Source organism: Simochromis diagramma, unplaced genomic scaffold, assembly GCF_900408965.1.
Source record: "Simochromis diagramma unplaced genomic scaffold, fSimDia1.1 OVJJ01000344.1, whole genome shotgun sequence".
NCBI lineage: Eukaryota > Metazoa > Chordata > Actinopteri > Cichliformes > Cichlidae > Simochromis > Simochromis diagramma.
Window position 1 is genome coordinate 2,569,462 of NW_024387375.1, and position 16,157 is coordinate 2,585,618.

Below are 16,157 nucleotides of genomic sequence, written 5' to 3' on the forward strand. Positions count from 1 at the left end.
ATTTCAACTTATTCAGGACGCAGCTGCTCAAATTCTACCCAAGATTTGAAGAAAAAAAGGATCATGTCACTCCAGTTACTCCATAACCTCTGCTGGCTATGAACTGCTTTCAGAAAACATTTTAGGATTTTCCTCCTGGTAGATAACGCTTTTGATATCTTTCTTTCTCTCAGTCTACATTGTTAATAGACCCATCAGGTCACAAGATGTTTCTCTCCTTCACAGATCCAAATCATTTCAACATTTTTTTGTGGCAAAATTTAAGCTGCTGAGAGAGACATTTATATACATGAGGCAAATAAATCATGCGTAACTTTGTAAGTTCTCACTATGTGTTTATTTGGATGAATGCTGTCTCGTAACTGGGTAAACAAGCCCCTCTGACCTCTGGCACAGTATAGGCGTGCTAACAAACTCAGCCATCTGTTCAGCGCCGCTGGCATCAGGGTCTGCTTTGTTGCCCTACTGAGAAAATACTCGAGGGGACCCCACCAGTCCTGCTGCATGACAAACCTGCTGACCGAACACATCAGCATACACACGCGCACATCCCATACGACTGTGCAGTTTATATACACTGACTGCAACCATCAAATGCACTCAGCTGCTCCCAATCTACATGACATGGCTGCTGTACAGCAACACACGCTAACGCAGAAATCTACAGCACACAGAAGTGAGGACGGAGAGGCAACTTAGTACTCACAACAAAACCCAAGCGTAGGAGACTTTGAATTCTCTGAATATAATCTACTTATTATTCTGCTTAGAATTTGCATTTGTATTATTCTGCCAAATCCAAAGGAAAAAAAGTTTACAAATATACCCAGAAATATATCGAAATATACTGATAATGAGCAGCATTGAAGACCAGTAAACAAGTCCACGACTAGTGGGACAAATCTAAGTACTATGTGTACTTTAGGCATGTGCATATACACTGGATCCATAAGTATTTGATCAATGACACTTTCTGCCTCTGTACATTACCACAGTGGACTTTCTAGTACAGGGTTGGACTCCCTTTACATTCAGAACTGCCTTAATTTTTCATGGTATGGATTCAATAAAGTGCTGGAAACATTCCTCGGAGATTTTAGTTCATACTGACATGACAGCACCATACAGTTACTGCAGATTTGTCAGCTGATTATCCCAAAAGTTCCCCATTGGATTCCGATCTGGTGACTGTGGAGGCCATTTTAGTACAGTGGACTCACCATCATGTGACTTGGTGCATTATCCTGCTTGAAGCAGCCATCAAAATATGGCACGGTGGTCATAAAGAGATGAATGTGGTCAGCAACAATACTCAGGTAGGCTGTGGTGTTTAAACAATGCTTAGTTGGTACTAAAGGGCCCAAAGTGTGCCAAGAAAATATCCCCACACTATTACACCATCAGCAGCTTGAGCCATTGATACAAAGCAGAAAGGATACATGCTTTCATGTTATTTATGCCAAATTCTGACCCTGAGAGCTGTGCAGATTTGGAGCTGACAGCAGCCATGAGACGCTATCCAGACGAATGTTTCCATTTCCTTGTTAACTGTTAAAACATGCATACAGTCTTACAATGATGCTCAGGGTAACAGCAACAAAAAATGCTGTACTCTATTTTTTTCATACACTGTTAAGCTCTTATTTTCTTGGAATGTTAAGTGGCAGAAACGAAGGCAGCTACATGCCACATAAACATTTATGGCAACACCCGATTAACATTTCTAAGCAGTAGAAATCTATGTGGAGCTGAGTGACAGATGTGGTGTACTGCTTGGGTTTCTTCCTCCTTCCTATTTCATATCTTCGTTCTCGCTCCTGCTCGCTCTTCCTTTTACCCCCCTCTCCTTCCCCCCTCGTGGGGCTCCAGGCTGCGACAGTGTTGTCTGCGTGTGATTATCTGTTCCCCATGTGCGATCGCACAGCCTTTCTTGCTTCATATCCTGTCAGACAAGCATGCTCATATGCACACATCTGCACACATACAGATAAACAATTTTCACAGGCGTGAAAGTACAAATAGACACAGAAATGGAGACACAAAGGTGCCTTTGTTAACAAAAGCATTATAACAACTGAATGCCTTTAAACATTTTAGAGATGAGGCTCTGGCTCATTAGCCACCTAGATCACCTCCTGTTTGTCTACAAAGCCCTCTCCATGGTCCGGCTCCATCTTACATGCCCAACATCTTATACTCTACTTCCAGGTCCCTCCGGTCAGCTGATTGGACCACAGTCAGAAGCATCCAATCTAGATTTAAACTCAGAGGAGACTGTGGGTTCTCAGCATTCCCCTCACATTCAAACCTACCCATTTTCCACCGAGTCTTTAAAACTAAACTTAAAATGTATTTTTATTCATTGGCATTTGAGTCTTTCTGAATTTGCTCATGTACATTTATTTGCCACAACTGTATATGTTTAGCACCTACTGGCACTTTATTATTTTTACTTAATTCTCATCTGTTCTCTTGTTTTTATCCATTCTGCCTGTTGAACAGCACTTTGATCAACGTGTGTTGTTTTTAAATGTGCTTTATAAATAATTTCGAGGTTGAGAATATTAAATTGCTAAAACCTTCAACTGCTAAAGAGCCACAATTTTATCCTGCAGCACAACTGTCTCCATTAAACTAAAAGACTATTTTTTTCTGACATGAATAGACGTAAACCCAGCTTTGTAACTAACAAATACGCAGCTTTGAGATTTGGTTTTTTTTCCTCAAGCTAGAGGAAATAGCAAGGACAGACAAGACCGAGCACTCAGCCATTCGCCTGATAAATAAAACGGCGTTTCTTGTCATCTCATTCCTGACATGCGTAAACTAGTGGACCATATTCGTCCAGGACGACCACACAGACTGTTCACATATGTAAAGAAACCAACATGTGTCTATTATAAGGTCAGCCAGGAGAGCTGTGTCAGGTGGCTAATTTGTGCAATTTCTGAGCTGGTCAGTAGCAAACAAACCATTTTTACTTTGACATGGGCAACTACTTTGTGGGATAATTTCATTATTTTTGTCCAATTAATTATGTTGGTCCAATGACTGATAATACCAAAGTTTTTTTTTCTTTAAGGTCAGAGATTGTATTATAAATATCTCACTCCTGCATCTTTTTTTTTTTATTTGTTTCATTATTCTACAGTAATTGCTTTTGTCTTTCCAGTGTCTATGCTTCTGTTTGCAATTTTGTTTTCAGAGAAAGACAAAAACATTAATTTAATGGGAATTAAAGCAAGAGTGACATTGTGCCTATCCAAGCATCGTGTGTTAAAAATGACTGCGGGGATGCATGGGTAGAATACAGATGAGCCTCAGACCTTAAATTTATGTTTTCTGTTTCACTCTGTGTGTTTTCTGAATAGAGCTCCGGGGTGCATTCACAAAAGAGAGCCGTGGTGCTCCACAGAAAACAGAAAATCATTCTCCCATTCAATATATTTCTCTCCAGGTCACTTGGTGTGGAATTATATTTCCACCATATATTATGTAGCCAGAGAAACATCATCTGTGGCTGGTTATTTGGTAGGGCTTATCACTTAGTCATCTCTACCAAAGTGTTTGATGTTGCAATTTCAGATAATGTTATCCCAGCTTGGCACCGCACGCCAAGAAAGCAGCCAAGTCGGAGTCAGTCACTTTTGTTTATCAAGCAGCCCATATTTTTCAAAAAAAGATCACTTATGTAATGTGGCTATTTCAGGTCTGACTGTATTATATCGTATTAGTCAGTCAAAGAAGTGGAAAAACACAGGAATGAAAGGAGCACAGCATAAATATACAGATAATAATCTTTGCATAGTAAACAGATGGGAAGTATGAAAGATGCTGGAGCGGTGGCCGATGTGAGATCGCAGCATCTTACTGAGCAGAGATAAAGAAAGAGTGCAGAGGAGAATAAGGGGCAGTTGTGCTCCAGGCATTCCTCTCTGTCGCTGAGGTTTTCATCACTGTAAGTCACCTCTACTGCAAGAGAAAGTGTTTATAGGAGCCAGTGGCTTGTGGAGTAATGAAAGTAGAAAGAAAAGAGAGGGAATAAAAGAACATGATGAGGCTTATGGAATGAATGGGCATAGAAACTGTGGAGAAATATAAGACGGAAGGAGCCAGCTATGTTTCTGAGAAAACAGAAACCGATGGGGATTAAAGGGCAGTGGATGTCAGCTCAACTGCTAAAAAGACTGACTGACAATAGTCCAGCTGCAGGCTATCTAGCTGCAGAACTTTATGTTTTCCTGATTATCACAGATTTTAATTGATAATAAAAATCCCACAGGAAACAAACCACAACACAGCAATGTGATTCAGCCTTCTTCTTAGTTTTTATTAAAAACCACTGACAGTAAATCACCAGCAATGAGGTGATTAAACAAATGGGCAGCTGTAGCAGCTGCGGTTATTAGTGACTCATTTACCTGGTATGAGAGTTGATAATTACAGCACAGTAAATCTTCCACAGAAGACAATTTGGACATGTTTACATGTTTTTGAAGGATTGATTTGGATGTGCTAATGCCCAAATGCATCAGATTTTTAAACACTTAATCCACAAAAACACTTGTAATGTAGCTGGCACCCAACACTTTTCCCCCAATACCTTGGATTTTTATACTCTCCTCACTAATTGCTTTGGTTCATCCAACTGTGCTTCACAACTTTGTTTTGGTTCACTCTCTCTGCTCTCCTCGGCATCATTTATGGCAATTAAATTAAATTAAAATCTCAGTGAACAAGTTGCACAGAAAACAAACACAGAAACTATGACCACTTAAAAATCAAAGAATATTATTTAGGAGAGGATGCAAAAACAAAACCCTTTAAAATTGCATTCTTTTCCCAAGTAGTCATACAAGTTATGTGGCCTAGTCATGTTGATTTCAATGACTTGCATGTTTCATTTTCCTGCCCTTGTGAAGTGCGTTGTAATAAAGATACTGATAAAGGCTTTGTCTTATAGAGATATTACTCCAAATGTCACCTACTAATTCTTAACAAGTTAAATTAAAAACATTTTTCAGGCCTCTTCTGTGAATAAACTGTTTTATAGACACCACTTACAAATTGCTTTCCCTGCAAAAATGATTCAAATATAAACATTATCTCCTGAGTCAAAACTGACGTTGTGCATCATGATGGCAAAAATGATGGTTTTACATAAAAGTAGAAATTTCAACCCTCTATTACAAAACAACAAACACAAACGCTGTTTGGATTATTGCAATTTATTTGATGAAGACACTGTCAAGAAAAGACTTCCACACAGTGCACACAGGCTACACAGACTAGCATTACTAGTTGCCTGCCATCCCTTTATCCATCGCTCCCTTATTCAGGGTTGCTGGGACACCACTCTAAGCAGAGAATCCCAGACCTCCCCTTATATCCACTTCCTCCAGCTTATCCGTGGGGACGCCAAGGCATTCCTAAGCAAGCTGAAAGATATAATCTCTCCAGCATGTCCTGGGTCTCCCCCGTGGCCTCCTCATGGTATGACATCTTGCCCACCTCAAATGACTCTTTGCAGTGTGGAGGAGTAGCACCTCTACTCCTGAGTGCCTGAGCTCTTGACCTTATCTCTAAGAGAGAACCCAGCCACTCATTTCTGACGCCTGTATCCACAACCTCATTCTTTCAGTCCCCAAACAGAGTTTGTGACCACAGGTGAGGGTAGAAACTTAGATTGACAACATTTATCCCAGTTATTACCTGGGTTCAAGCATTTTGAGATGACAGTCCTGTGTAATATCAGCCAACCATTTGCACATATCTACCAGCCTCTACAGCTCAATCACCATGTTGATCAGTTACTTCAGTAGGATAAGAAATGGTCTCTAGAGTCACAGGTCTTCCTCTTTCATTTTGTTCTTCTTGATAAAAGGATAATACAAATACAAATTTCCCTTGCTAAAAAAGCAAAGGACATCCAGGGGACACTGAGGTAGTGAGTCAAGCTCAAGGAACTACTTATCAAGTCATTTCTGCTGTTTTATTAGTTTTTTTCTTTCTTTTTTTACCTGCTGGCAATCATAATTCATTTTCCAGACATATTTGTATCTAACCTTGTTGTGTCGATAGTTTCTTTTCTGCTTCGATCAGTTTTGCAAAAATTAAATTGACATCTTTAATGCTTCTGTGCCCCCCACAAGCAGATTGCAAACTATTAAAGCATGCAGAATCTTACCAGGCATGTACACACTTTTATGCAGCATGAGTAATGGAGAGTGTTTTTGTGTTGAGTATGTTTGAGGTAAAGACTGAGTGGAAGAGAGAGAGAGAATGTAATTACAAATGTAATAACATTCTCAACAGCAACGAAAAAATGTTCTCTATTTACTTCCCCTCTTATAGGCTCTGTGGAACAAGTATAGTTCCACAGTTAGAAAATATGTTTCATGGAAAGCATATGTGCGCAATATTATTATTGCTTACACACATGTGATGAAGCTTCTGATTTCATTAAAGCAGGGTCATGTAAATTGTGCCACTTTTCTATTTGGCAGGGACACTTGCAGTGTTTCAGACATGACTCTGTGTTTTCTCAGTTCAGCCTCTCAAAGAATGCAAAGACTGCAGCTTAAGACCTTCACGGATTTAATGTACCGTACTTCTAATAATGCACTGAAGGCAACATATCCCTCGTCGCCTACAGTATAGCTGGGCTATTTTCTTTAACGGACACTAAGTATACTTAAATTTTTATAAATCACAGATGTGCCTACCAGCATCAGACACCCTGACATTACTGAAGTAATGGTGCATAAAGAAAGTGCTTTTTTTTATCTGACTTCTATGAGCTAAGATCTGAAAGACTTACATCAGCTGACAGCAATGACAGCTGGAAGCGATCACTACATAATCCTCCTGTCGTGCCCTATCAACAACTCTCTTTAGTCTCCTTCCAGTTCTACAGCTAGATAACCAGATACGTTCCTGTGGGGTTTGCAAATATGCAATTTTAGCTGTTCACAAACAGTCATACAAACTTCATCACATGTCAGTGTCAAGCTGTTCAAATCCGATAAAAGGGTTAAAATCAAGATTCTTAAGCTCCGAACATCATTAATCAACCCAGGATTAAACTTTGTTATAACTAATGCCAAGGCTAACAGCAATATTGGAAAACACAGAGTTATACTTCTATTTGATGTTTTATGTCATCCCCCTTCCCTTTACTCCAAGTCCCTCTTTTAACTCTGAGATGTTTTATCCGATTACTCGTAAAGTAATCTGTGTCATTGATCATTCAACTCACTTCGATTCAATAAAACTTTATTGATCCCGAAGGTTGGCCCCAAAGGAAATTGGGTAGATCATGTGCAGATGTTTGAGATTCTAGACTTCTCTACAAATGCAAATAAATTCACTCAGATATAATCACACTTGTGATGTTGTGACATAAGTACCAGAAAGTAAACTTTTAATTATTTCCAAAATAATGCTTGTTTTTTAAAGTCATTAGATGTATGCTGTATAATCATTCTACAATTGAAACAGAACAGTTAAAATAATCCTTTAAAGTCCAAAATTACCATGACATCCATGCTTACAATTAGTGTAAGTAATATTCTGACCACAACTGTATCTCCAGGCTTGCCTTCTTTCAACAATGCAATATTGTCACAGTTAAGAAAATCCTTACAGCATGTTCTGATAGGTCCCTGAAAAGCTTTCAGCTTGTGCGAAATGTGGCAGAGGTCATAGTTCTCTCATATTCATGTCTCTTCATTGGATCTCTGTTATATGCAGAATTTAATTTAAAATCCCTCCTCTAACATAAAGTTCTAAATGAGCCAGTCCCATCATATCTTAAAGACCTCATAGTACCATATTATCACAATACAGCACTTTGTTCTCAGAGTTTGGCTGACTTGTGAGCTTCTGAAAGTAAAATGGGAGGCAGAGCCTTCAGCGATCAGGATGTGCTCCTCGTGAGTTTGGGCTCAGGAAACCTCTCTCCTTTTATTACTGGGCTCTAAACTTTCCTTTTTGCTTTTAACTTTAGCTCATGTGACCCTGAACAATCCTTTAATTAGGCTCAGGCTGTTGGTGAATTGCCCAGGATGCACTGAGCTCCTCTCTTCTAATTTCCTCTTTCACTCCCCATGCATTTATATGCCACAACTGCATCTCATTTCCATATTTTATACTTCCTCCTCTTTGTCCGTGCTCTCTTTGGATCTTTCTGCAGGTATCTCTGGCTCAAGTGTTGTCTCCCCTTTCTTTCTGTCCTTACTTTGCTGTCACCAGAACCATGGTGGCCGCACTCCAAAGACTGCTCTTCCTGTTAAAAGGGAGTTTTGACGTTTGACTTGCAACTATACCTGTGTGCTTAATGCCTAAAAAAGGAAACTGACAAGCTGACTTTCTCTTTTATTATATTTTAAGACATTTTCCTCTATTCACTGGCCACTTTATTAAAATCACAAGTTCAGCTGCTCATTGAATCAAATATCTAATCAGCAAAATCACACAGCAGAAACTCAACGCATTTAGGAACGTAGACTCGGAATAGATGACCTGCTGAAGTTCAAACTCAGCATGGGGAAGAAAGGTGATTCATGTGACTTGAATGTGACATGGCTGCTGGTGCCAGACCTGCTGATCTGAGTATTTGAGTATCTGATCTTCTGATCTACTGGGATTTTCATGCACAGCCATCTCTAGGGTTTAGGAAGAATGGTCCAAAAAAAGAACAAAAAACATCCAGTGAGCAGCAATTTTCTGAGTGAAAATGATTTGATGATGCATTAGATCAGATCAGAGCAGAATCAGAATCTTATCAGACTGTTTTCAGCTGATAAGAAGGCAATGTGATTTACATGTATGCAGACGAGCATCTCTGAAAGCACAACATTCAAACTGTGAAGAAGGTGGTCCAGAGCAACAGAAGACCACTCCAGGTACCTGGGATGATGAGCCTTGACGAACACAACTTGGATCCATGTGGATCCATCCTGCTTTGTATCAGTGGTTTAGGCTGCTCGTGGTGGTGGTGTAATGGAGTGAGGGACATTTCCTTCCCATAATTTTGGCTCCTTAATACAAATTCAGCGTTGTTTAAATGCAACAGCCTACCTGAGTGGTGGTTTTGATATGTCCATCTTCTGATGGCTGCTTCCAGCAGGATAAGACATGTCACAAAGCTCAAATCACCTCAAACTGGTTTCTTGAACATGACAATGAGTTTATTGTACTCAAACAGCTTCCACAGTCAACAGATCTCGACCCAATAGGTAAACGGTTATCCAACAAGCAACCGAACGGGGTACATAAAGTGGCCAGTGAGTGTATATAGTCATGTGTGGAAATTTAATTAAAGTACACTAAAGTTCCCATCTTCATAGTAATACAGGAATTTCTCACAAAGAACAAGAGCTTGGTTCAGTGATCCGTATTTAGCCAGGAGTCAAAGAGAATGATGGATGGCAGTGGCACAGGTAAATAAATGATATGAACCTTTAACAAATAAGACAGATCTTAAATCATTTACTTTAACGAAAACAGACTGCTACCGTGACACTCCAAATAGTACTGCTACAATGAGCTCATCACGTGTCATGACTAGTTTACTAAGAGGTCTGTTGATCTGTGAGTGGCTGTAAAGAAGACATCATTTTATATATAATTCTCCAGTTAGCACCACACGACTTGGGTACAGCTTTCCTGCAGGAGCAGCTTCTTTCATCTCTGCAGGACCAGGCTGCACCCCCACTGAACTGCACTGATTAAAAGCATCCACTCCAGTTTGTCAAACCTCAGAAATGACCTTTGCAAAGAGGGCCAGTCCATTTCTCAGTAAACAAGACCAAGAAAAAAAAGTGCCATGCAATAAGCGTGTGCTATCGGCAAAGGAAATTTTATTAATGTCTACACTGTGTTTTGCCCACAGCTAACCCGATGAACATTTTCTATGGATCTTAAATTATTTTTATTACATGTTAATAAGTAAATTCCCGCACTTAACCTTCAAATATATAACTATATTATAGTATTTTTTTTATAAAAAGGTTAGAAAACATTTACATCAATTTACACCTGAAGGCCTCTGAATGTCATCTCAAGTCATTCCCTTCTGTTCTATTAAAAGCCACTGATGTGGATAAATCCCTGAACTGATTTATGATCTTTGAAGGCACACACTGAACTTGTCTTTTTGTCTGAGAAATACTGTAGCGTTAAATCTCTGGGCAATATGTAATTCATTACAGTGGTTAGATAACCATGCAGGAGAGTTTCACAAAAGAACGTAATCAAATAAATTTCTCACAGGGAGAATTTGTTAGATGAACCACTCGATCTGAAGTCTGTACTGAGGTCTGAATAATATGAAAACTGTTGAAAAATTATGTTCCTCCTGTCAGTACTCTTTGTTTCATAAATATTTATACTGCTCCGTACTGGGAGAGCATCTTCTTATTTTCTCAAAACACAAAGAATGTAGATGTAGACGTTCATTGATTTTCTCGATTGTGATTAAAAAAAAAGCTCATTCACTAAGAAAAATTCAAGAAAAAGTCTTTTGATCCAAAAAAAAAAAAGTGCAGCAGTTCCTGTGTTAATCCTGAGGACCTTGAAGTGAAAGCACAATGGAAGGGTAGACGTAAAACTAAGCAGAAAAGAAAGAAAATGCTAAATCTTTAAAATCAAAGGAAGTTCTGCTCATTGAAATGTAATAAAAATGTTCCTGTATGTACTTTTTTCTGCCTCATTAACTCTTATTTCCTGTGAGGATGCGCCTGATAAGAAGAAAGTACAAAATAGGGCTGCTCAATTAATCGAATTTTAATCACGATTACGATCTGGGCTTTCAACGATCATTAAAAATGACTGAGCCGATTATTAGCCCCTCCCTCGTGCTTTACTCTCGCACCGCTCCGTGTGGCAAATCGAGCGCACCTCTCTGCATTTCGAACACGTGTCACAACAATTAAGAGGACCCGAGGGAAGCTCGGAAAGCTAAGCAGAAGTTATTTGGAGAGGAGAGTGACTGCCCTTGGTTGAAAAGAGAGGTAAAAAAAAACTTCAGTGGTGTGGAAACATTATGGGTTCGCGGAGTCAGACGTGGATCAAGTAGACATAGTGTGTAAACTTTGCTACAGTGTCGTAGCTGCACCACAGAGCAACACTGCAAAGTTCACTAAACATAGATGTTTACATTTTTCATTTATTTTTTATATTGCAAACATTTGCACTGTTATCAGTATTTGCACACTATTTTATATTATTTTTTGACAATCTTTAAAGTCATTATTCAATACATTGTTATTGTTAAATAAATATCGTCAAATAATCGAGATCTCAATTTCAGTGAAAATAATCGTGATTATCATTTTTGCCATAATCGAGCAGCCCTAGTACAAAGCATCCGACATATATGAGATCAAGCCATCCATGGTCTTGTTTAAAATTTAGCGACAGTCTTGAATAGATTGAAAAAAATATTAGAACGTTGCTGCTTGTAAAGAATTGTGTTTTATCAGATGCTTTGCATGCACACAAACAAACTGAGGAGCACAAAGAATGAACGCAGATATGCATGTTTCATGCTCAGTGATTTTTTTTCCACAGGCATCAAAGTACATATCTCTGCCAGCCTTGTGTTTATTAGCTGCTTTCAAAATATTCTTGTTATCTAACTGATCAATTACAAAATATACACCACATGCAAGGTAGCCTGACCGGTCTCTTCCACTTTAAATTATGCCTTGGACTGTGTAGGAGGTTGTTTTCTCAAGTGGTTTTGATGCAGAAGCTTTAACCTAAGTTAATCACCCTTTCCGATATTAGGCTGGCATCAAAGAACTAATGTGAAGCGGTCACTGGTAATAACATAATCTCTGTAAACATATTCCTGCATAAAATCATGTAGACTGTCTAGGCAATGGACAACACATACCACATTTGCTCCCACAGCTCTCTGGTTTCTGTTTGTAGACATTTTGTAGGTACAGTACTGAACAATTCTGTCTGTGCATCCTAATGCAGTCCATGTAGAGAGCAGAAGAAGAACGCACTGCTCAAAATACAATCTCTACTATTGTCTTGTCAGCCATTGTATGACAAGAGTTGCTTTTTATTAGCTGTTTTAATTATAAGCACATGTATACAAAGACTAGAAACACTGACTGGCATGTGGAACACAAGTGTTGACCTGGACATCGACATTATCCATTGTCTAAACATCCGCTGGCTTCATCAAAGCCCTCTAAACATTGTTTGCTGTTCTCAGCGGCTTAAGATACCAGACAATAGCTGGTGTTTTCCCAGATTGATTGAATAATACAGTGATGCGAACTCTGGAGGTCTGTCCAGCTTTAAACCTGCATTTCTTTATTGTTGTTATAAATTAGATTTACAGTGGAGGACAAACAAAGCTTAAGCTATTTTCACACATTCTCTGCATCCCTGAACTTCTCTATGACTTACCTGACAGATGTGCCCAGATCGGACATTAGCCAATGTTTAACCTGCCAGCTCCCTATTTACAAAGTCCATGTGATGTCAGATTAACCTGATATATTCACTGCTGGTGAGTAAGTCTTATGTTTGCTGCCTGGTGCACATTCAGGTCTCTCTCTCACCTCCTTTCTCAGAGAGCAAATGCATCTGAAATGGTCAATTTTCTGTTGTGGAAACTCCAGAAAACATCCCAGCCTGATTCTCCTGAAATTGTCCAAAGTTCATGTGTAAAATTGCCTTTTGTCACCAGATCTTTGATGTGAACTGGCTGTATTGAATCCAAATAGCCATTGTCCAAAACACCAGCAGCTCTTGTTTGTTACTAGCAACTGTGAGTACCACCTCCACTGTTTTCAACTGATCTGTAATTCATAATATTCTACTTTCTCGTTAAAACCACATTAAGAAATCATGATAACTACAGAAACAATCATCATCGTGAAACTCTGTCAATATAATGGTGTCAATGCATTTATATGCAAGTTTTTAGTGGACCAAATAAGAGATGTTGCCCTGAACGCAAGACACTAATGAACTGAATAAATCTGATTCAGTGATTTAACTGATTTGATACTTGGTTATGTGACTGGATACAGTGACTGCCAGCCTTTGAGCTTTGACTAAAGTGACTAGAATCAGCACAGGGAAATTTGATTTCTACGTCTCTAAAATTATGCTTATGATGTTTCCTGCAAAAGAGCCTGGTTAAACAAAGTTTGCACTACCTGTCTGACACTAAAAGAGCACACAAGTCCCGGTGACGAAGGTCAAGCTGCTTAAAATATGGATATTTTCCTAAGGATTTATTGTTGGGAACAAAACCTTCAAAGGCCAATACGTGTTAACCATTTATTCTATCATAGTATCTATTAGTGTCAAGTGGACAGTAATGCTGGCAAATCAAATACATGGAAGGGTCGACACCTGGCATCATTATAATTATTTACCATTTTATTCTGCAAAAAACTATAAATTGCAAGAAATCTGATGACCTGTAAGAGTTATAAAACTGCCTCAAAGAAGATATCTTACTGTGCAAAAGGCCTCCGTGCCCCCTGGTAGCAAACACACACTGAGGGCTATTTTGGGTCTGCAGTTCAAAGTTAGAAAATATTACCCTGTACTCATTATGACTTAACAAGATGAAATCAGGGCAGTTCTTTCACTTCTTTTGGCCCTTAGTGGTCAAAAATGACTTAATGTAGCTTTAAATACAAGCTACAGTCCATTTACGATCTGGCCGCTATTATCATCATTCAGTGGGAAATTTTCACTATCATTCCAGGCAATTTGGACCTTCACTATGGATGTGTGAGCAGCGTAAAAACATCACTGCACTGATGTCTGTGTGTGTGTGTGTGTGTGTGTGTGTGCGTGCGTGCGTGCGTGCGTGTGCGTGCGTGCAGAAAATACCGTGCGACTGGTCCTCCATGTGTCCCAGCGTTTCGATCTGCTCCACCAGGTCATTTGAGTTCCACTGACTCATCCCCAGCAGAATGGCGCTCTTCCCCTCCATAACATCTGCTGGGACACACACACACACACACACACACACAAGCACACACAAAATGAAGTAAGGACAGTGCAGCAAAAACAAAGGCCTGTTCTTCTTTCTGCATATCAATAATATTCCAAGTTATTGAAGCTTAAACTGATCAAAGTGGAACAACATTAAAGGCTCAACTCATTTTGCCAGAGTAGACTTCTTCTCTGTTGCTTCCTGGCATCTCACATGTTCGCATGTAAAACTTTTAGCACTTCTTCTACCACCTTACACCTGTAGCAAATGGTCAACACTCTTACATTTTTATTTTGGTTTGCCAAACAGTGTATGTTTATGCCAAATGCAAACACATCTTAGTGTGTGTCAGCCAACAACTTAGCAAATAACCAAAAGAAAAGCATAAATAACTATTTATGCCTTTCATCGCCACATAAGTGAATCACAGACATTGTTTATTAATGTCTAAAACATTTGGCACTGCACACATGTCTGATAAGCACATACCTTTCACATTGACTAGCTATTGTGTTGTCTTAAATTGGGTTTGGATGATGTTTGGGCAAATTGATCTTTCACGTAGCTGTTAGATGATCTGAACACCTGGAAAAGTCAGTTAATAAATTGTAGAGCAGCTGAAAGTGTGAATATTTTTAAACCTAAATTTAGAATCTAACTCTTGACTTAGGGACATAACAGTTTCTATGGCAGGGATACTGCATTAGATAAATAATAAATACACCACTGGACCAAACCCAAGACAATATTTTGTGGTGTTAAGCTTTAAAAAGGTTATCTTATTATTGAGAACTTGGCAATTACATGTTTAAAAATAAGATATTGTTTATTGAATGGAGGACCAAGCACAAAAATGTTACTGGGATGTGTACTATCAACACAATAACTGGAAAATAAGCATCTGTAAAATGCAAAATATTTTTCAAATGCTGTTTTTTCATGCAAAATAAATGTGATCCACGAGATCCAATAACATTTGTTAAGTCAAAATGAGTCACGAGATTGTTTTATTTTTGGTGTGCGGGGAGCCAACTTGCCTGCTGTGGACCAGGCTTGCATATGCTGCCAGCACACTGTGGAGTCATTTGTAACCTTAAACCTGCCAGTTGAAAGTAAATCTCAATTTTTTGCCATTAAGACCCGATTCTTGCGTTGGGCTCTTGGGCCCACTAACCTGAGCTCAAACATTTATTTAAAAAGAAATTGCATGCGATGGTAAAACAGTTCTACCAGATCCAGCTTCCTGTTTCACCTACGATGCTTGTAGCCTGCGTAACAGCTTATTAATGGCATTCTAGGAGAAACAGGCATTCTATCATGCTTCTTGCCTAGTTAGCAATGTTTTAAAGGGTATATTATATCGGTTTTATATTAGGTATGCTTTCTTTAAAACATAACTCACCACACTGTCATAGTAAATGACAGGCTCTACTCATCACAGCTTGTCATCCAGGACTGTTTGAGATGGGCCCTGTCATGCATGAAGAAACACCTCTACCTGACAGACTTTTCTCCCTAACATCTTGGCTGGCAGCCCTGAGAGACTCTGACGTAGAGCTACAAGCTCCGTCTATCTGGATCACACAGCAGCCAGAGTGCTGGTCACATTTTGTCTTTTGCTATCTGCTCTGATTCTTTCACCCTCTGTGCCCCCTCTTTCCACTTCAATTACACAGTACTGGGATGAATATAATGATGCAGAAACACACACACACACACATACACACAAACACACTCGCAGTTTCAGACACACAGACAAGCACTAAGAAAAGGGAAAGCACTAAGGAGGAGACGCATATTTGATCCAAGCAAAGCGTTTCAGGATGTAAGAGGCCAAGTTTTTGGACAGGGGGAGAATGTAAAGTGGGTTTTACACAAAACCATGAAAACACAGGTTACTGAATATCTGTGGAAGGGAGAGCAGAGCAACAATACTCATCCAAGAGGCTCCTCTGAGAAGCAAAATGTATTCACAATGAACAAAAAAAAAACTCCACTTAAGCTAAAATCAGCATGGCACAGAAATAAGCTGCACACAATTTCATCTGCAAATGAGTAAAATAGTAACACCAGCTCAGGAAATCAGGTGGAGCACAATGAAATGTGCTGATAAGCAAGAGGGTAGTAAAGCCATTTATGTCCACCGCATCTCTGGCTTCTGGAGTATACGAAG

At 39.2% G+C, this 16,157-nt stretch overlaps 1 protein-coding gene across 4 annotated transcripts in view; it reads right to left on the reverse strand.

Moving 5' to 3' along the window:
* The window catches only part of pitpnm3 (PITPNM family member 3), a 99,713-nt gene that overhangs the window by 47,719 nt on the left and 35,837 nt on the right, over positions 1–16,157 (reverse strand). For 3 of the 4 annotated variants that reach the window (XM_040008938.1, XM_040008935.1, XM_040008936.1), the window contains exon 3: positions 13,879–13,989. In XM_040008938.1, coding sequence (XP_039864872.1) covers positions 13,879–13,989 — 111 coding nt within the window. The remainder of the gene's footprint in view (positions 1–13,878; positions 13,990–16,157) is intronic. The other variant, XM_040008937.1, reaches the window with a different exon arrangement.